At 25.5% G+C, this 24,962-nt stretch overlaps 1 protein-coding gene across 2 annotated transcripts in view; it reads right to left on the bottom strand.

Moving 5' to 3' along the window:
- The window catches only part of LOC114124772 (uncharacterized), a 119,481-nt gene that overhangs the window by 5,954 nt on the left and 88,565 nt on the right, over window positions 1-24,962 (bottom strand). For both annotated transcript variants that reach the window (XM_050205336.1, XM_027988140.2), the window contains 2 exons: window positions 23,099-23,296; window positions 3,502-3,640 (listed from right to left, as the gene is read on the bottom strand). In XM_050205336.1, the coding sequence (XP_050061293.1) occupies window positions 3,502-3,640; window positions 23,099-23,296 (337 nt within the window). The remainder of the gene's footprint in view (window positions 1-3,501; window positions 3,641-23,098; window positions 23,297-24,962) is intronic.

The following is a 24,962-nucleotide window of genomic DNA, read 5'->3' as shown; positions in this document are numbered from 1 at the left end:
TATTAATATTGGTAAGTTACAGCTCTCAACTTTTCGTTTCGTAATATATTTTTATTGTTTTCTGCCGTTTTCATATTATTATTATTTTTTTCCTTCGTTTGCAAAAAGTATACTTATAGAGTAAAATTTAATACAAATATAAAAAGGTTAATATTAACTTGATTTTTTATTTTCATTGTTGTTGTTTTAATGCAACTTACAATGTAATCTAAACGATTCACAAATCGTCGCGCACTAGAAGTCGAACCAAAAAAAAATCACCCGCAGAAGTGTTTTATTGTTTAATTGGGTAGACATTTTTGCGTTTTGCGTATTTCACAAATAACGTGATAAGCACCTGTACGATACGATTTTTTTTTACGTCCTCTTATCCTCTCTCACGCATTGACATACAAAAACTCTGTCCAATGTTTCGCCATCGGCTTTGTTCCTGAGTAATGAGTATAGTAACACGTTAGGAACTGCGTAAGAAATGTAAAATGCTACAAATAATAAAATCGTGATTATTTAACTACAAAATAGTATTAAAGTGTATTTATGATGGTGATGACAACGATCATGAGAATAACAATGATGATAATGATGATAATAATAATATTATGAACCCGACCTACATAACAGTACAATATAGAGAGTAGGTCGAATGAGAACAATGACTCAAAGTGATGGTCGTCGTTGTACCACGGGGCAATTACGGTAATTATTATTTACGTGCACCTGAATAATAATAATAACTAATATCACCCATTGGCCATTGGTCGAAATTCTATCATAAAAACTGTTTAAATTTACATTTCAAAATCAACACGCTCTAAATATTGTATTTGTACTGTATTTATACTCTGTATTACCCGATTATAACTGTAATTTAAAAAAAAAAAAATGTTATTTCACAAGAAAGAGAGCACCACCAATATTTTCTTGTTAAGTATAATATTCGTATTTTACATGTTATAATATTATTAAACATTATTAATACAATGTATTTAGTACAAACCTATTATTCGATAACTTTCCAATTATATTATATCTATAGGTCCTTATACTATATTATATTATATAGGCGGAGATATTGGTAAGATAAAAAAAAGGGTTTGTGTATTTGTTTATAAATAATAATGATAATAATAGCTATGATAATATTATTATTTATAATTATTGTTCTATAATAATATGCGACCAATGTAAATCGATAGACATCGAAATATTGTGTTAACACGGCGCCTTGGATAGGCAATTTAGCTACACCACCGCTAAGAGTTCCTAATTTCCTACACGACTTGTATATTATTTATCGATTATACTTATGCCGCTTTTCAAAAGATGGGAAACCACGGTTAAAAATAATCACCATTCTATGTTAAATACTTCCCATACGACTAGTAAAGCATATAGATTGACGAATATTCCCACCGTATAGGTACGAGTATTTCAAAATACGCTTGTAGCCTAGCTGTTTATAGTCGGACAGAAAAATTGGCAACGTTGTATTCATTTGACTGTGCTCAATTGGGTTGTTAAAAAATATGAACCGTGCTCAATCGGATTGTTTCAAAATAGAGACCGTGCTCAATCATGTTTCACCAAGTTGAGTCTTCCGGCAGTGCAGGTTTCTCATAATAATATTATGTTGTTATGACAATTTTTGTGTTTATCGAATAGCTCATTATTATTATGCACAGGCGCCCTGGATCAAGCTACCGTTAAAAACATTAATATCATTATCACATCATAACAATATAATCGCAGGGCCGGAAGTTATTAAAACTCTAAATATTATTAATTATTCAGCCTTCCGTATGTCTTCTTAAGACACTTTTAGTGAAATATACTATGCACCAACACACCATTAAAATCCTCGAAAATAAGCTAAGATTATAATGTTAAAATATTTCATTCGTTTTACATTATTTTAAATTATTTTTTTTTTCTAAACCATAAAATGAGTATAATTTATTTAAATGAAAAAACATAATATAATGTAATATTATTCATTAAAACTCGCTTTTCAATGTTCGTGTAGATTATTAGAAGTTAAAATATCAATGGGGACAAAAATATCAGTGAATATTACATTACGTCTTATTGATTATGAGTAAAATAAAGAGGCTCATAGCATTTTTGGATATTTGTGTTATAATATCGTTTAAAAAAAAAAAAACAATTATGGTTCTATATTACACTTACAACAAAGCAACATTCTTAATTTTATAATACATAAAATGTATGTGTTCTTAAAAATATACCTTTATTTAGGTTCGGTTTGGGTTTTTGAGGCATATATATTTTTTATGCGTGTATCATCTCTTTTAATTAATGTTTAATAAAATATCGCATTCAATCCTTATACAATTTAGTTTAAATTAAAAGCATCTACACAATAGCTATAGTTCGATCAAATTTTTGAGAGTACACTATACAACCTGTTATCGTATATTTTGTGAATATTTAGGGCTATAGTATGTCCTCTGCTCTTACTTCAATATAAAACGCATTTGTTATATTATTTTTGTAGAGCAAACACATTGTAACTATTTCACGGATTTGATCTTCTTCGTCTGACCAATATCTACTAACACGCACGCATTATAAAAGTCACAATACTATAAGCATAACTCATAACATATTAAAAATTGAACATTTTCAATGTATTTATTTTTCTTTTTATTAAGTGTTTGTTACTTAATTTTGTTTTATAATTATTTAAATTTATATTTTTTTATTTATAAAAACATAGAAGTGATAATTTAGTTATTACTTATTATTATTGATATGGATAGTTACTAACAAAGAGCACATTTCAAACAATCAATACTAAAATTAGTTTGTATAAACTACAAATATAAATACCATAATTTGACTTCAAAAAGCGTAACTTATAATAGAGACCTAGTCTAAAGGTAATAATTGAAAAATTATAAATGCAAACATTGTAATATCTGAGCTACGGCTATCAATAATGATAAATTATTCATTATCAATATTTGCTATGGGTACTCATTAATCAAAACCAATCATCAAACAGGCTGATATTTATAAAAAAGATATATTTTTTTATTATTCTATTAAAATATTTCAATTGAAAAATAACAATAATGTATGATTTCAAGATAAGTGTTTTTTTAAAAAAAAAAAAAATGACTGTTTTTTATATTTTATTTCAAACGATTTTTATTTAATTAAAGCCTTCATTGGAGCTAACATAGTATAGTTTAAAATTTAACAATATCTAGTGTAGAAAATAATGTTAATTTCATTTATGAGTTTACATTTTTTTTTTTCTATAAAGTTCTTGTAAAACTAAAGAAACCGGTAGTATTATAAGCTCCAAAATTCTGATTTTGCGTTTACGTCAATTTTATTGCTGATTTCACAAAATCAGAAACTTTTCTCCATTTAATTCTCGATTTCAGAAATTGGATTAATATCATAAAATTATGTACGATAAAATGTAACATACACAATACACATTACACACACATCGCTTAAGGGTCAACTCACTTTTTCACGTTGTTTTCCGTCGTCTCTAACACCAATGTAGATGCTTCGTTCAGATACGTACCAGTTGATGTACCACTGGCTCCAGACATTTCACTCAGGCTTGACCGAGCCGACCCGGCCCGAGGGGGTGCCAGTAAATCTGAAATACGAAGTCAACTCCGGTTAAATACGATGAGAAACAAATAACAGTGAGTTTATAGTTTGTTTTATGTTATAAAATAATAAAACATGTAGGTATATAATTATATAAAATATTTATCGACAATTGCGAAACTATGAGTCACATCTGTACCATATATACGTTATGTCCCGTTAACTGCAACGAATAATCTAAAAATGAATTGTTTATATTTGAATTTTATGAAGTATGACATATATATTATTTACTTAGTAATTATTTAACTATTAGTTACTAATTTAACGATCTTGAGTTCACTTAACTTAACCATAGTTAATTATATTCATTAATTTATGTCGAACTGAATCAAAACGACATTCAATTTTTGTATATAAGTTCAAAGAAAATACACTAGGTAAATTAAATTAATTTTGACATATTTATCTCAACAGCATTTTATTCAAATAATCACTTGTATATTATATTACTATATTCATTGCGTTCATATTTTCTATAAAACAAAAAATTCTTAATTTGGTAATATTATAATATATGGTCTAACCCACATAACTATTACCTAATCTTTATATTTTCAAAACCAACGACATATTTCTACAACAACAGCGCTCATTGATTATTGAGAAGTGTTCAATTTTTTTCTTTAATATACATAACATTATAAATATTAATAACATATACGTAACTAATAAAATATATGCACCATCATACACACATTATGAATGATTAACCTACTATAAACTTAAATGATTTTTTAGTTTTAGTACCATTATTAGCAAAATAATTTATTTATTATAAAACTATAAAAGTAAAAATAACATAGGTATTGTAAATTTATTTTTATAATTAACTATAACTTACGCATAATTATTGTCACCATAAACTTTAATTTAATGAGTAATATTAGTTTTTTTAAATATACTGCCCTTAGTACTATTTAGTGCATTTATCCTTTTTGATAATAACAACTCAATAATATCGGAGAAAATAATTATTGTTAAAAAATATTATTTATTATTAAATTAAACTTACTGAACTCATATTGCAATTCATAAAACTTCTGTGGTATAATTTTTGTTTAAAAATATAAAAAAACTAACAGCTATTACAATTTTCAGTCAAAATGTTCTAATGTATGTGGTATAAGACAATATCAACAGCCTCTCTATCATTCAGCATAAAAAATATTCAGTGATATTTAAAAGTGCATATTATTTTGCTCGTAAAGTCATAACATATAAAACTAAAATGGTATAGTTATCATTAGGACAATCTTAATACCTACATATTCATACAGTTACTAAATTTGTTAACTTTTTTTAATAACAAAAATATTATAGAAAACTAAATGCATAGAATATAGATATGAATATATACTATACTGTATATAAAATGGACTTATCGATTACGTTATATATATTAATGAGGGCTAAAGTTTAAAGTTCTATACACATTTTTATCGACATCTGTATAAATGACCTAAATTAAAGGTAAAATAAAATATGTATATATTTATTATTATCAAAGAATATTTGAGACGGAAAAAAAGTTATCAGGTCACTGGCTCTGTTATGGGTTAGTGAAGTTGTTAGTGTTTTATTGTTTGATCACAGACCTTTAGATTAAGGAACTCATCTTGCTTTGTTCACTTAAGCTCTGAAGGACGATTGTGTATATTCATAGTGTATTATTATTATAAGAAGTTGAATGTGACAACTGACAATATTAACGCATTCTCTGAGTGCGTTAAAAGCAATTCCAAGTGGAGCTAAATGTAACATAATTTTAAGTTTTTCATTTAAAATTACCTTAAAATAAATTACTATTCTAGGTTTTGCAATTCCAAAAATTTAAAGAAATAAATATTCACGAGAATGCCAAATACTGTCAAAAACGTATATTTTTTCAGTTATTTATTTGTTTTTTTGTTTTGTTACCATAAGATTATATTCAGTCACGTCCCTTGATTTGTCTACTTTTATATAAATTGAACATTAATATTATTTTATATATAGTCATACTCGATTTACTAGAAATTGAAAGGACTGGTAAAAATGTTCGAGTTATCCAAGTATTTGAGTAATTCCACAAAACCAAATATAAAATGTCAAAATATACATTTTATTTAAAACAGTACAATATATTAATTACTGTGAATCTATTATTTATATATGTATAGCTTAAAAAATATTGAAATTTCGAGTTATTTAAGCAAGTATTCGAGTTGAACAAGATTTTTGTATAATTTAAAAAGAAAATTCTAGGGACCGTGGAAAAAGTCTGAGGTATCCACGGTTTCAAGAAAAGAATTTCTAGTTAACCACGTTCGATCTGTATTTTAAAATACTGAAAAATATTGAAAAGTAACTGAATAGTTCATAATTAGGTTAATTATTAGCAGAAAAAAAAATGACAGAGTAAGTACCTAAGCTGTATGGCTGTATTTACTACTCTACTACTCGATCTAACATCTTTGTTAATCGATATTAGATTTTGTGAAGACAGATGAAAATATAAGCAAAAAATAAAAAAAATTCATAATATAAATATTATGTTGATTATTTATTGTTATCATACCTAGTCTATTCCTTCAAAGTACAAACTATCTATTATTCCTAAGAATTTACGAAATTTTAAATTTGTAGCTCAAGCCTCGTATACAACATAGGATTTTAGAAACGCATTTTTTTCCGTATTGCAGTCCTTAATATTTCAATTTTTTTCTTATATAAAATTACGGTTATTGAAATTTAAATACGTACCTACTATATTAGTACTCGGTCACCTATTACAATACCACTTTCTGCCACAAGACTTCAAGCTCTTCACATATCTAATTTTTTTCGTAGTTAATTTTACCGTTATTATAGATAACTAATACAACCATTAACCAATTACAATGTAACATCGATGTACTAAGAACGCAATATATCCCACAGTATGCCATTGGTCATTCTATAAAATGAATCGCACTTTTGTTAAAATATTAAATATAAATTTTTCGTGCTGCTTTAAAATATAAGATCGTGTTATCTATGAAAATACATTTATTTTTTTTAATTGTATTTTGAAATCATGATAAACTCAATACTTATTTTAAGAATATGATATTTTCATTTTTATGAAAAAAAATCGAATTCCCCAATTTCAGTAAGTTAAAGTACTTTTTTTATAACCTTTCTGGCTCCGTTTGAATCACAGCTGCTTTAAAAAAAGGTGATTATTTTAAAGGAAATTACTTATTTTCTTTAATAAGTGTTAATTCTTTTAGAAATAATTTAAAAAATAATTACAAATAGAACATTTCGTTCAATTATTATATTTTATTTTATCGAAGAAATCCAACACATCTAAAAAATCGAATTTCAAATAAGTAACTTGGTAATTTGTTCTTTATAAGTATTAAAGTTTTGATGTGTTCAGTGGAATACGGTTAAAACCCAAAATGTTGGTTCACTATTCTTCTTGTATAAGCTTAAAATACTGGTAATTTATTTTGAATGGATATACATTTACTTGTATGACTAAAGTGTAATGTATTAATTAATTCAAAATACATAATAAATGCATGAAAAATGTCAAAAATTATTATTATTTAATTTTATATTAGATAAAACTTTCATTATTGTTATTGCAACACATAATTATTTTAAAAATTAATTATTTTAATTGTTGTGGAATAACTATATTATAATCATATAGGTATATTATGTGTATTTTGTTATAAATCAATATTGGAAATTAATTAAAAATTATCACTTATTCGGTCGTAAACTAGTTTATATTGTACTTCTACTTCTATCAATGTTATTTGAGCTCATAATTTCAAATTAGCTCTGTTTGTATGGAAACATTTTATGTCCAATAAAATGTTTGTGGAAAAACCAGTATAAATATTTTCACTATTGTTTTTAATTTTCATTAATATTTTTAGTAAATTCAACATTTTTTCTAATAAATTTATAAATTTGGTCGTTAGAACATATTCTATTAAAATTATCTTAGAGCTTGGAAACATATTTCCACTTCTTCACTCTTCAATAATCAAACTTTTGAAATTAGTAATAACTTAGTCAACATAATACTGTGTTTGACACCATGAAAGCAACGATTACAGATTAAACTACAAAGCATGTGTCACAGTTTATTTTATATCATCTTCATGTATAATAATAATACAAATAATGTATAAAATTATTATTATTTCCAAGATTTTTGTTAATTTTATGTTAAATAACAATAAGTTTATAAATACACACGTATATATCAATAAAAATAAATTGTTTTGTTGTATCAAAGAATATAGTAATATTTTGAAAGATATAAAAGTATTTAAAATTAAGTATGTATAACTTATTTATAACAATTAAAGCATACTTGCCAAATGAAAATAAACAAGTAATCGATTTTCAAATTCAAATTCAAGTTACTAATTTACTACTTGTTCAAAACTTGATTTTTTTATATTTTTAGCTTCATTATCTAATATCGTTTTCGTTTAAATTAATCTGTATTTCTATCATTTTCTATTTTTCTCCACTTCAAATATTTTATACAAACATAATTCAATGATTAATTTTTGATATAAACACAAATAACTGACGACTGATTCAATCATTTAATAAATGATAGTTAAAGTCGATATAAATTCAGTTCGTTAATATTATAATTATAAGAGTATTTCCAAAAATAAGGAATCAAATCTTGATTATAAATTATAAAAGTAATTATTATAGATTATTTATAGATAATATTAGTTTTTAAGATTTTGCTTAACAATATCGTTAACTCCATATTTTTACTAATTATAAAAGTTATATAATCTGTAACTAATAGAAACTATTTAAATATTTAATTTTCTTTAGGCGAAATTAACTTTCCTTATTTACTCTTATATTTTACTACTATTACGATAATAATAATTGTTGATAGGTTAGAAATTGTAGCTTGTTACTTATGTGACTTATAATTTATGAAACAACAACGTAAAATATTTTAAATCGGTTATTGTAATGGTGACATCAATGATGTGGATGTAAAATATTATTATTGCATTAAATCGGGCGATATAAAATTAATTGTAGGTTAAATTTATATATATACATTATATACATTATTTTCAGGATTGGAAAATTATGTATAAAAACCTATTGTAAGAAGTAAAAACGTATTACATGGTAATGATGAAAGTGTGTTTTACTTTACCCACAAGTATTGATAATATTATTCGTTTTAGACTGTTAAAAAAAAATATATTAAAATATTCTATTAGTCGTAGTTATATTCGGGTTTAACATTTTTTTCGAGTTATAATCGTTGTCCACGGTTTTTGTGTTTAGGTTAGGTTAAACCTAGTGTTTAAAACATATATAAGTAATTTTACAAAATAATAAATGTTCTTCTTGTTCATTGTGCTATAAATATTTCAATTTTAAATAGGTATTCATACAAATAATAATATATTAATTATAATTTTCAAAAATTATTATCGCAACTTTTTAGTTAACTATTGTAACAATATTTTAATGTCAATTAAATGTAGATTTTTGTTATGTTCAACAGTTAATGACGTAAATTGTTATTTTTGTAATTTACTGTAGTACCTATAATAAATATATTTAATATACAGTGGAAGCCGTTTATTAGAATCACTTTTGGACTGAGATGAAATATTTCAATTAACCGATTGTTTCTAATAAATGATTGGTCTTAATTATTGTGAAAAATATGTATAATTTAAAAAAATATATATATACTATGAAAAAAAAAATGAATTATTTTATATTTAATGTCTAATATGTATATATCGATGTCTGGTTTTCTTAAACTGGCTTTCTTAAGAATAATTTTGCTCAACACCAAACCACTAACCATTTTAAAGTAAGTACTCCGAATCTGATCTTAAACGATGACAGTAAAGAGGTACGGTAAGATAGATACTGCACTTATGAGTTACGACAAAAAAACAGAAAAAAAACAAAATTAATTGAACAAGTTGAATTCAATATCGATACGAAACGATAGTAAAGAAAAGATTATGACGCGGTACCGTAGTTTTATGGTAGTACCTTGGATTTAATTGTTTTATTTAATCGATGTGTGTTGCAATAATCCGATTTATTTCCAATTTTTAATGTACGTCCTCTAGACATTTTGTTTTTAAAATTCGATCATACCAATTATTCGTGTCCTTACTCTTTAATAAACGTTTTCTACTTTAATATTAAATGTATTAAAAATTGACAAAATAAGATAAAGAAATAAGATTTCTTTGTACGAGCTTTGAATTACATTATACGCGGAGAAAAATATATGATATTTGTCATAATATAATATACCTACACCGTTTTTTAATATTTAATTCCAGTTTATTACACGAATGATTCACATATTTACGTCACGCCGAACGTATTATAATAATTATTTAATAACTACAGTCAACTACGGTATATTATTATTATGCTGTAGAGTAAAAAAAAAAAATAAAAAAAAAAAATACGATTAGATATATATATTAAAATAGGACGAGCGATTATAATGCGCCAAACAGCCAGCGGACATTATGACTGGCACTGACTGCACACATACATCACCCACGGTAACGGGCATATAATATTATAATAACGTTTTTTAATTCGCCAAAAAAATAAAATAAAAACTACTTCGGAATAATGTCGATAAAAAACATGTTATCGGCACGCATTACTGAAATATACCTAAATATATTATGTCATAATAATACGTATATAATATATGTATAATACATTATGTATAGGTACTATGTAACTATGTAAGTACCTACGATTGGATTCTAAAAGCACTCGCACACGATATAAAAATGATATAATATTAATATACATTTATTATATTGTACATACACGTCATATTATTCTATTATAAATTATAATAAATAATAATAATGCGATATTTGTACAGAAATGACCGTATCATTATTGGTATTATTATTGATGTACGCGAATTGCAGGTCAACACTAGCATTGGCGGCAGTTAATGTGTATTAAACAGCATACATTTCAACCGTAAGCAAATAATATTATAACAGAAAAAATTGTTTGTTTTGAGCTATAGCTTAAGTATGGGTGATGGTATGCGTGATCAATTTTATAAAATAATAATTTGGGTTCTCAATAACATACTCCGCATATTATATGCGTATGTTATTATTAAGTATTAACTTAAAACCAAAATATCATACGATTCAATGAAGTTTAAAGGTGATTTTAGTATTGTTTTGTTTTATTTGAATAATCATGACAAAATTAAGAATAAAAGTACTGCCGTCTTCTTAAAACCCTCGTAATTTATCTCATTTGTGATTATTTATTTTAATATTATTATTTAGTAAATTAATTAATAATCTGTGCTTATGACATAAAAACATTATTAAATATGGTTATTCAATTGGTAAGGGAGGATGAATGTTTAATTAAACAAATAGGGATTTAAAAGCCTCCACTTTTTCATTTAAATTACACTACTTTTTATAATTATTATATTATTTTCAACTTCTCCTTGTAAATATATAACTTCAATATTAGTCTATAGTAATTTTCTATCATCATTAGAAGACACAATATTTCACGTGAAATAAAAATTACGTTACCTGTGTATATTGTATATACTATATATTATTGAAATAGAAAAAAACTTAATTGTTATTACTATTTTTATTGTTATTATTAAAAAGCTTTGTGAAATATTTCTTCGATCACCTAAAATTAAGATAGTATGTCACTTTAATGACACTAATGGTCTTATAGTATAATTTAATAGTATGTAACCGCTTGAAATATTTATGACATTCGTGTTAAACGTATTTTTATTATTTAATACATTCTAATATATGCGCCTAATAATTTAATTTGTTGTATAAAATCCAATATTTTCGATCAATTTATATATTATATATTGTTTTCTGAATAAGCGCTACAATTAAACTATTCCACGATGGCTAACTGGTCCAGATTACCATGATTCGATTACTATTCAGACAAATGAAACACGTAAAGCTTAAAACTGCATTTCAGTTTAATAATGAATCACTGAAAAAATTACTGATTAAGAAAATTTAAATCTCGATACCAATATTATTTATAAGCTCATTTTTGATGGTACATCAAATGTAAATAATGATATTTTAGATGAAACTTATTCACAAAATATTGTAGCATACAAAAAACACTCAAATAATACAAATATAAGTACCTATATAAAAACGAAAATTTAACTAGGTATTCAATTATTTATTTCTTAAAAGAATTTAAAATTCTTATCAACCTAATTATTTTACATATAACAACTTTCATCGATAAATTCATTAAAAAAAAAAAAAAATAGCAATTCACTGAAATACTTAAAATCCTTTAACAATATTATAATTGGTCATCGATGATTATTCAAAACAAAAACTAATTCTGTTTTTACTATGTGATGAATAAAAAATAATAGTAATTAACTGAGTGATTATTAATAGCTGTTAATGAAAATCGTATCTACTTAATAGTGCTGAATTATTTATTTATATTCTTTCTTTTATAATACATGAGTGTGATATTATACACATTTAGTATAACAGTTTGTAGATATGTTTAATAACAATTATAAGAAAAAAATACACTTTTGACACTTTTGATATTAACATATTTTGTATTATTTCGATTCCACTAACACCTGAAAAATATTATTAGTACTTACTCAGAATGAAATATTCGGTACATTAATGAACACATACGTTCGATATTTAGAACAATTCGTATAAAATTAGACTTTTGTCTCCCTACCCCTCAAATTTAACAATACAAACTAGCATACATTTCGTAATATATAAAACAAAATTCGCCGACAGTTTGATGTAGTGCATCAGTGCATCGGTGTTCGATGAATAACTCATAATGCTGATTTATTAATATCATGTAAATTTATTATTTAATTACTTAAAACACGAATATCATTATAACAATTTTAATATAGGGAAGAATTTATTCCGGACCGCGGAATTGGCTTAAATAAGTGAGTCACCACGAGCGGTATCAGGGCTTTAGAGGCGCGAAAGAAAAACAATATGTGGAGATTTATCCGTTTACAATAAATTATGAAGCGAGTCCGCGTAACTCTACTACAAACTCATATAAGTTGTCGTAGGAATGAGACGGCTCGAGCGACTACCTAAGCAGGCGTGCTGGGTGGGACAATCGTAATAGTCCTAAAAAGGGCTTTTTTATGGGCAGTCGCAATGGTAGATCGACTGTTAAGCGATTACTGCCGCAACCACGTTAACTTCTGTGTGACCGTTGGCAATAATATGTGATCACCGCGTGTATAGCCGCTGGTAATCGTCCGATCTGCCGTTGGTGCGACTGGTCTCGTGGTGCGTCAGTTGGAGATTCGGATGGTATCCCTTTGACGGCACTGCTGTCGGTATCGTCGGGTTTTATGACGACCACTTTGCCGGGTTCGGTCGTTGTTTGGTCCGGGTATGGCTTCTCTAACCGGAGTCGTCACCGTATATGTCGAACTGTTTGATCTTGTTTTCAATATTCTTCGGTTTCTTCAATTTCTTCCATTTTAATTAGTACTGGCTGAATTTGAAGGTTGATAGAAGAATAAGTGACCGTTTGTTAAAATGCACTCGTATATATACTACTTACCGTACCGAAGCGTAAACATCGTACAGAAGAGTAAACCTTCACGCTGTGTGATCGGTTTTGCTGTCTGCGCGGTGTTTAACATCATTCTGCCGGTATTTGAGTTATGACTGTCGGATTAGTATCTATGTAAACGGGATGATCATATCTATCCATAGATACATTTTTTTTTTTAAATTGTAGTGTTTTCGGGTGTTCGGCAATCGGCCTTTGAAGCGTTCCGGACGGCATTGTCAACTATTGTAATGTGTGTTGCCTATGTACATTCTTGCTTTGATTATATTATATGGTGGCCCTGAAAAGGGCCGTTTTGGTAGTTATATACACTCCGTTACAAGTTAATTAAAACTTATAATACACTTTTTCTTATTTATTTATTTATTAATATTTTTGTAATAATGTTTAAAATATTTTGAGAATGATTTTGCTGCAATCAATGTTATGTATTTTTTTCATTTAAGAAATTCCATAAATTCATAAATAGTAAATGTATTTTTGAATTTAAGTTGTCGTGAAATTAAGCAAAAAACCAAAACAGCTTAACTCTTTACGATTCTTACTTAAAACAAAATCAGGGTGCGATAAATTAATAATCTGTCAGTTATGTTGGTTTTTACTTATTTAGAGACCAATAACATAATGTTGAAAATTTAATTATTCATCTCAAAAAATCAACTAACAATATGAATGTTTACAATAATTGTAGGTTAGGTTGTGATAATACAAGATAATATAATTAGAGGACGAGGGCCGAAACCATCGAGTTATATTATCATTTAATATACTATATATATAATATTATCTTAACTAGAAAAAAATAACAATAAAAATAATAAAATTCCAAGAAGAATTTAAGTAAAATAGACAATTAGAGTTGAGGTCTACATTAGTAAGAAGCTTATAGAGATAAAGAAGGGAGATTTAATAACTATTTAGATGAGTAAAAAATAATAAAATATTGATCTAGTATGATGAAGTGAAACTTAAAAATTTATTTGTAAGAATATTATTAATTGGATATTAAAAGAATATATTAGACATATATAAGTATAATACAGACGAATGATAAAAATTTTCATAATAAAAATACGATTTCTCGAAGTCAAACCATTAAATACGTAGAAATATATTTAATAGCATGTTGCGACTTATTATAGTTGAGTATGACAATATTATTAGGTATATGATTTCCAATTGCATTGTCTTTCAATAAAACGTATTATTTGCGTTTGTATTACAATATACTATTTAAAAATTAAGCTTATTTCTTTCACTTATTATGTTAGTATACTCAAAGAAATCATATACTTCAATCATCTACTAATACAGCGGTAACTCAAAAGTTATCTAATTAAGATAGCAATTAATTCATTAGAACTGCATCTATCTGTATATAGGTATATTTATAATAGATAACATTTAGAATTTGTATCTAGGTAATAATATAACCAAATTTATCTAACTAAAAATAAAAATAAAAAATGAATAAAATAATTGTTAAGTTAACATGTTTAAATTTGTGAACACGTGTATTTTAAAATGATTATTCATTGGTAGATTTTGTTTAAAGAATGAACAATACACGAATATACTATAAAATAACTATCGAACCATATAAATATGCACATAAATGAACTAAAACAGTAAAAACAAATAAATGAAAAAATAAGCTATAGTTCAGAAAAACTATGACAAACGCATAAAAAAAATTTAAATCTTGTAACAAACGTGACAATTATTGATCTTTGGTATTTATTTTTTTTAATAAACATAAAGACATTTTAAATATTTTGATTTTGTTACAACAACCTAAGTAATGGACAATACTGCATATAATTCAAAGTTGAGCGAGGCATTCTTATGTTCAGTTGTTCGTTTTAGCAAAAGACCAAATCGTATTATGAATAATATAATAATATACAGCTTTATCTACTAAATATCTGTATAAATATAATTCGATATTGTAAGCGAAACGTATTCGTGCTAGTACCAAACTTATTTTCGATTGAAGTAAAATCCCGTTTAATATATTACTATTATGCTATAGTATATCTAACTGTGTAACTTTGTATTTGATTAAATCTCAAACGTTTTAATGGAAAAGTCGAATCGTCAATTGGAAAATTAACAAACGAGGTCACAATAAGTTGACGTTAATGTAATCAAGGTTCATCATGGGCAACTCACCGCGAATATACCTACACGAGACTAAATACACCGTATATTTAATGCAAGATTAAATTGCGTATATGGAAATGAGACGACGGAAAACCCTTTAACTAATTCAAATTAGGTAATTATTTTGAGACGTGGGAGTAAAATTCTAGGATACGCGAGACTGCATTTAAAAGGTTGGCTGAAAATCCTAAATTTAAAAAAAAAAACCATTCCACAAAATAATAAAGTATAATAGTATTATACTATTATCCGAGGTTTCTAAGTCCATTTTTACAGGGAGATGAATATATTTCAAATGTTAAAAAGAGTTGAAAAAAGTTCAAGCGAACATTACTGATTTACATGTCTCACTATTGTCATGTACACGTTTTGTGATTAAAAGTTGTGTGTACACTATATTATATTTAAAAAAATGTCATACATGCAAAATCTGTACATGACAATTTTCAAACGTTTAAGACAGTATATATTCACTCACTTTAACTTTTTTTACTCCCAAATTCCTGATAACAGCTTATTCATAAGCACCAAACACATACTAACAATCATAATAAATTACGTAAACTGAAATTGGATGTACAGTACAGGACAGCAGTAAACTATCGAAAAATCTTATAGCACTATACAATTTCAAACAAATTAATCTCTCTATAGAGTAGATAAGTTATAATAATATTATGTCTAGCATACCATAATACCAAATACAATCTTACGAAAAATGTTTAATCACAGAAATAGTCAAGCATATCTATAATTTAATAAACGTACAGGTGCATGGAGTGTACCATAAATAAAACGACTTCTTCCTATCTATCGATCAAAAAATAATCATTATTCTTAAAATTTTAAAAATTTCAATTTTTATTTTAATATTGTATATCAATATTTTTATTTTATTTAAGTTTAATACAAAATATTGATTGTATGTAATTCAATAAATCGTTTCAAGTTCAGTTTTCTAAAGTTGGAAGTAATCATTGTTATGTTGGTACCAATAACTTGGCATTCTGATGAATGTTTGTTGTGTTTTTTGAACGTAGAAAAGTAGTTGAAAAATGAGTTTGTGTGTCTACCCGTCAGTCATCAGTGGTGTAAATCGATCCTTGACGAGCTAAATACATTCTTCTGGCACCTGTCTAATGTTATTTTGAAAGTCAAAAAGTGTAAGGTTGAAAGTGATGTTTGAGTGTCTAATTATAAGTTTTTCTAGTGAAAATCAATGAATGTTTTAAATACGAGTCTAGTGAAATTCATTGGTGTAAAATATAACTATTAAAAAGTAAACCTATACGACTAAGTCAGACTATAGACGATGGTTTGACGCTTGTCTAGTGTTTTTGAATATAAAAACTGTAAATTTGAGAGTTTTAATTGTGTTTTTGTAGTGATTAATCTCTTCCAGAAAAATCTATGGTTGTTTTTTTAATTCTTCATGCAGTAAAATGTTTTCATGTGTAAATGAGCCACCTAGATAAACAATTTGACTACTGATATTGTGTAATTTAAATGGTTGCCAGTATTATTTCCAATTGAACTTTTTCCCTAATTGTGTTTTACCCAAAAGTCCGTAAATCCAATACCTTTTTTCAGAATACCTTTTACCCGTTTTGATAAATTATAATAAGTATAAACTATGTAGTGTAATAATTAAATATTAAAAAGGCATAATATTATGGCGTTGTAACTATGTAACTACATGGCAAAGTACGATAAAAGCAAGATGTCATTACAATTTTGCAAATAGTATTTTAACGTACGAAATAATTGATTCTTGATAGATTAGAATGTATTGCAATAGTTGTATTTTTTTTAATAGGTAAAAAATAGAATATATAGAAAATATACCACTGTAGCTCTTCGTAATAACAAATATTTTTTATTTTTGTTGTTCAACAACAACCGTCAAGAAAAAGGCTTTCGAAAAAAAAGGTTTCTGGTTTTCGGAGTTTCGGACAAAATATCATTCGGGAAAAATTACAGGTACCAATTTAAACAATTAATATAAGTAGGTACTGCAAAAAAGTGAGAATATTCAAAACATAAAAAAAATGCAAATCATATTACATAATATATCCAATTAATCTTTAATATTGCTTAATGAAAAACTAATATATTACAAAAAAATTGTTTTCTAACTGACCGTTATACCTTATACAATCGTATAGTAATAATATAATATATTATACTAAGTGTATTTGTGATTGGATGTTACAATATCATAAAAGACATATAACACATATACTCACACTGTGCTCCTCAATCATTATTTGCAACTATGCAAAATAATGTTTCACTGATGGGACAGAAAATTTACCGAATTTAGAAAGCACCGTTTATAGAGGGAAGAGAGGACATTTACTATAGTTATTCTCCTATTCATCTCCGTTTTATCTTCCTGTGCAATTTATTCTTGCATTATTATATGTAATAGCTTATAAATAATACGGGACAGAGCTGGAAATTCGAAATAAAGAGGTTCGTTATTTCCACGTAAACTCAAACTGTAGGAAGTATATGTCTACGCTCAATATCTATTCCGTTTCAAATTGTGTCCAATAGTTTAGCCGATGATCACATGACTATAAAAATACGTAGTCACGAGCTCGATGGTTTGAAAAATATTAGTATAATAATATACATGAAATATACAGGATAGTTCTCTAAGCATGTTTACCACTTCTATTTATCCTTTGTTTTCTTATGTATTAAAATTCTGATTTTGAAAATTTTTAGTTTTTACTTAATAATGAGAATTTATTATTTTCAAATATTTTGATTTTAGGAATGCGGTAGGTAGTAAACTTTTTTTCTTTCAATCTAAAACAGCATTTTTATATAATATATATATATATATATATATTATAATGTTATACCTATTTAAATCGAACTTTAAACAAGCAGTTTCTGTATTATTAAGTTGTATATTAAATTGTAGATAGTTCTTTTAGACCATATTATTATGCTAATATAGAAATACATTGAAAAATCAAAAAAATAATAACTGATATTATGCATTAATTAATATTTAATAATTTTTTTTTTAAATTCCTTCTATTAATCATAGGATTTGAATAAATAATAAGTAGTCATATATTTTATATTAAATAACATAATATTTTCTTTATACATTGAACCTATTATCATGAACTCTTTATTTAGTACAGTTAATTATGACTCTAAAATTCCCATTTAAAGTTTAATTTTGAGCAAACATATGTTAAATAACGATAAAAATATATAACATTTTAAAATAATGAGGGTGATAGTAAAATTAATTAACTTTTTAAGGATATATTATATTATATTATATATTATACACTCACGTGTGCAGTAAAGTAAAAAAAAAAAAAGATCAACAAACAATTAATTATAGTTACTCTTTTTAAGTTATTTTCGTATATTATTATTATGCGAATATAATATTGTAAATTGTAACTGTCGACGGAATTATTTCTGTGGAATTAACATAATAATATAATCAAACGACTAGTTGTAAATGTGTATATTTGTAAATTTGGCTGAAAAGTAGAAAAAATATCTTTAGCCAAGTACTGAGATTTAATATAATTCAAAAACTTTTTATTTGGCTTTGATCCAATCGATTATTGATTACAGTATAGTATTCCATGTGTTTATGTCTATGTGACAGCGCCACGGGAGGAGAACAATTACGAGAAAAATTATCACTAAAAGTGTTTTAAAAGTGAGACTTTTTGATTAAAAATGGACCAAGGTTTTTTTTCGAAACTGCCAGCCATTTTCCATAGGTATTTGTTTTAAATACTGTACAAATTATTTAATTAAACAACGAATTTCAAACTATTACCGTTTTTAAATAAATCGTGGATGTTTATCGAATTAAGAACACTGCATTTATTGTAATAAATGCTTAAAATTTAATATGTCTAGAGTATAATAATCGAGTTCGATTGCAGTGACCACGTATTATTTATTTACTTAACATATCCAACCTACACATGAATTAATCTAAAATTTAGAACAGATATGTTTATTATAATATTATATGCCCAGTAATATGTATAGCCAACTTTAAAAGGCTTAAAGTTAATAATATATTATAATAAGCATGGTAGTATGTGTGTAATTCGACATTAATCTATTGTAAAATTGTTAATATAATTTGATAGATTTACGTTTGCAGAATGATTTATATTATATTATGGTCTATTTAGTGAAACTAGTGTTTTAATAGCCGATAAGTACATACAACAGATATATAATAGTATGAGAATTTTATTCTACAGATAAATATTAATGATTATGCAATTATATAGAAAATAAGAATTAGAAATTTAAAATTAGAAAATGTATATAAATATAAAAAAAAAAAAACTAATAAACATCGACTATAGGTTACATTGTACATATAATATATTTAACAATTATATATAAAATAAATATATTTTTATTAATATTGTTGTTTACTTGAGTGTACGGATTATATTTAAGAATTTTAAAAGTTTTCGAGTAAAACTATTTTGAAGAAATGTAATCAAGTCAGGTGTATCTGTTGTCTCTTATAGTGCTGGAGTTAATATTATTTTAGTGTAACTTCTTATTTATTCTACTAATTTCCGACTAATTGTTTTATTTCTGAAATTTTATAAATGCATTAAACTGGGACCTGTCTGGAGTTTGTTTTACTTTTAGTTACTCTTTCTATTTTGTCTAAAAATTCTTCTAAATGTTCAGATGCTTTGTTGTAACGTCCTTATTCCCCCCCAACCTCCAATCTCGTTGGAAATTATATATTTATTTATATATGAACTCATATATTATTATATAAAATATAAATTATCTATAATCATAACTATATTTATATACATTGTAGACTAACCATGTTAAGAAATTTTTAATTTGGTGAAACAGAAAATTTGAAAAAAAAAATATTTATTTATACTAAACTGAATTTTTAAACCTTTATTGTAGAGATCATGAAAAGAGCTTTCGTTTACAAATATCAAATTTCTATTTTACAGATTGAAACCCTTCTTTTTTCTTTTTTTGATTGGAAGTATTGTATACTCAGTACAATATAAATAATTTTGTAATACCCAAAATATGATGAAATATTTGTAACTAACCTGACATTAATCTATCATTAGTTTATTATTTAGTATAATGTTATTGAATAATCATATTTACATATTAAGATACATCTATCATAACGTCACAGAAGGGTCATCCACAGACCTATAATGGTAGAGAGCGATAACCAAAGATTTAAACTTAGTCTTTTTTTTTTTAAATTAAAATATATAAACAAAAACTAAAATGGGGTCTTAAATAATGGAAGTGCCTTTAAATTTAATACCTGGTGAAATAAGTCTAATATTAAAAACAATAGTGTAAAATTAATTATTATCTATAGCATAAAAGATCATAAAATAATATATTACATTATACATTATAGTTAGACGGTAATACGTCATGTGATTACTAAGTTATCTTAAAAGGTTGATTATGAATAGACAATTTTAATAGATAATTATTTTAAAAAATAAATTTTTAATAAATATTTCAAGTTTTAAAATTGATTATTGCATGACTGACATGACGCTCAAACATAATCAATGAGAAATTCTTTGTATTTTGACACTCAGATACACAGAGGTTCACCGCCATGATACCTAATGTAATGTACTATTAGTTATTATAGATACGTGAAACTGAATAAAATAAAAAAAAAACTTCTTTAATAATACGTTCGTTGTGTAGGAATTCAAATATTGTATGAGCCTTATTATCCCAAAGTGTATTTTAAGTAGGTATTCATGTCATGTTTTAGGTACTATTTTTCTTGCAAAGCATTTGAATTTTAAAAAAGGATTTTACTTGAATATAAGTCCATTTATTCACCAGCATTGAAAACGAATACCTATGTTTCGTATTCAACCACGTATTTTCGTCTTCAAATTTGAACTTGAATAATTGGTTACACAATATGTCCTATAAAGTCTTCACGAAATGATTAATGAAAGGAGTGTATTATTGTGTATACGTTAAATATTTGAATGAAACAAAATACAATAATCCATATACTGTGTGACGTGATCATAACAATCATATATAATAATAATAATAAGATAGAAGCAGTTCCGTGAAAATAGATTTACTACCTCCGATGAGATTTTTTAAGTGGCCATCAACATTAATAATTGTTATAAGCAAAATTACATAAGAACCTAATTTTATTATAAAAATTTTTCATGTTAAAACATGTGTTTATTAGTTAGTATAAGTCATTATATTTGTAGTGACCTGAAATAATTAATTTTTGAACTATAAATAGATAATAATAATATATTATATTCATTTTTAATTTTTTTTTTTTGTGTAAGCAATTTTTCTATTAAATAAAACGATCTAATAATTAACTTAGATTACGAAGTATTTTATACTGATCAATTGAATTGAATTAATTATTTTAAGAGATATAAATCAAAAATTATCTGTACTTTTTAAAATTATGAGAAAAAAACATTTTTAGTTAAAATTTGAATGAAATAAGAAATTTAAACAAAGCATAACGATTTTAGTTATATCGTTAGAATATTAATATAATATTATTCTGTTATAAGAAAACATATTGTTAAGTTTGTAACTTTGCGTAGGTATCGCATTCGTTTAATAAATAATTAATATTATTGGCGTATAGGCTGTATAACATAAGCTTTCTGCACACTGTATGGAGTGTGCGATATAATAATATATGTATTGTAATGTACATAATATTATTTCTATCACGTTATTACTTATTATTCACATACTATACCAATTCCGTATATTTAAATTTTCGTGGCGCCGTATCGACGGTATGTATATTAATATTATGCGTGTCCATAATATTGTATCGCAATAATTCGCATAATATATAAACTTGTTTGTACCTATATGATTATATTAATATTGACCTGTTCTCTGGCGTTTCATTATTAATTTAAACGATACTACAGTAATGTGCTGACTACATGGGGTGATCGTTTTCACTCGCTACATCAAATTACTAGTTCAGTTTTTTTTTCTGTTTGGAATAATAATAAATAGATATTCGATACAATTCATGGTATTTATCAAAACATTAATTGTTTACTAAAAAATATAAATTTAGTTATTTTATCTATTTTTTTTTTTTAACAACAATATCTTTATTTTTTAGTTTATAAATATAAATTGAATAATAATAATACAACGATGTAAAATGTTTTATAGATACAATTTACTTCAAAAAATATATGGCCCACTAAGTTATAATGATTATAATTGAAACAAATTTTCAAAAAATTAATTATTCCATATCAGAATAATGTGAAAAGTATTTCGTTGCCATTTCAAAAAAAATTGAAGTCGATCAAGATAAAAAAAAAATTTAAAATTAAATAAAATTGAGTTTGAAAATGATTAATTAAAAATTAATCACCCTGTATCAAAATATAATTTAAGTACTTACATTATGATACACTAATCTACGGTGCTGCATATACGTGCACTATAGGTCGAACAAATGTATGGATACTTTTTCACACATTTTTAGTTGTTTTTTTTTTTAAATTTTCCATTCAAACACGTGTTACTGGTAAATAAAGGTTTCACTTACCGATAGATGGTTCCGATGAGTTTCTAGTGCCGTCCGCCGATATCGATCGCGCCTGTCCCGGTGACAGACCGTATAAATCGTTGTACTTGTCGTGCTGGTTAGCGTCGATCGACTTGGACCTGAACTTGGATCTGTTGAACCGGGTCCTCATAGCGCCAAAAAAGTCACGTTTCTTTTTCCTGCTTCGGCCGCGATCAGCTGTAAAACGTCGAAAACCAATATATAGAGTAACAATATTATAATTATTTGGAAAGACACTTCCGATAAAAATACGCGAGTTGAACACGTTTAAACAACGGTTTACAAAGATAACCCACAGATTTTCGGATCTTCAGATAATGAAGAATATACGAATAGGTATAACAGTACAAAGTTATTACGTCACATTATTTTAGCTGGTTTTAAAAGAATAAATAAATAACATAATAAGTAAATAAATAAATAAAATGGTGTTATTTTAGTTATGTAATCAATAATCATACTGAATATCGAAATGATATATTTTATTTAGAGTCTTGAGGTGATGATGAAGTCGATAATATAGCTTTGATTAAATGAAAGTAGATATTATTGTTTGGAATATTAAATTGTATTTTTTGTTTAATCATAACTCGTAATTGCATATGCTTCATGATAAGGCAAATTACATACTAAAAGTATATTACAGGTTATTTTTTTCAATTATTAATTTGGAAATTGAGTAAGGTTTTACCAATACGCGTACCTAATTTCATAATTGTTACTTTCTCAGATTTCCTACTGAGAATTTTCTGGGGACATATTCTTATTTGTTGAATTTATTTTATTTAGCCGTATGAGTTGAAAGTAACTGAATATCACTTATAGACTTTAGAGATAGTTTTCAAGTTTGAAACGTTAATTTGATAATGACTTTCGCTTTTTGCTAATGGGTCTTCTCTTTCATTTTCTTGTAAGCTATAACATGATATTAATACGTAACGAAACGTTTTTATTTTGTTAAGCACAATTTCCAAAAGCCAATTGGAAATTAATGTCATTTAATGGAGCATGACTCTTACACCAATAACAGATTACAAACCTAAGACATACATATTTCCAGATAGTAATAGAATACATAATAAGGAAAAAAAGTTATACTTTAAACCCATAAAATATATAGTATCATCGTGACGTTGATGAACTCAATACATTAAAGTAAGTGTCCAATTAAAAACATTTGTCAGCCGCCAGATGTTTTTTTAACTATTATTCTAATAACTCAAACAATGTGTATTATATATTATTATATGTTGTTGATTGTATGAAATGATTGGATTTATAAATTATTTACCTATATAATATTCTATAGATGATTTACTAAAAATGCTTACTCCCATTTTAGATTCTGAGAAATGAAATCAGTTTTTAATAGAATCTATTTATTTATTTATTTATTATTATTATTATTTGTGTGTGTGTGTGTGTGTGTGTGTGTGTAACTCAAAAACCAATAACCATAGATAGGTACTTGACATTTTTATAAAATGTTTATACGAATATAATATTGGATATTCACCCGTAAAATAGCAAATTCTCATAAAAAAAAAATCTTTGATATTTTGTCTACAATTTGTTGTGTATGATGTAATACATTTTGATTCTATTTGAGATATTTAAAGAAATAAGAAATTGTCGATGTTTTTTAAATATTAATGACAAAAAAAGTTTTCTTCGGGTTAAAAAGCTTAAAATACAATAAAAAGTTCTTTAAAAGTTATTATTTTTGTTATTTAAAAGTTTTTAAAAATTTTAAATTTCAAATTGAATAACTAATAACCACAACATAATATAGTATACAATATATATTTTATTAAAATAATAAATATTTATATTATAAAAAAAA

This window comes from Aphis gossypii, chromosome X (assembly GCF_020184175.1).
Source record: "Aphis gossypii isolate Hap1 chromosome X, ASM2018417v2, whole genome shotgun sequence".
Classification (NCBI taxonomy): Eukaryota; Metazoa; Arthropoda; class Insecta; order Hemiptera; family Aphididae; genus Aphis; species Aphis gossypii.
This window is presented reverse-complemented; position numbering and strand designations above follow the sequence as displayed.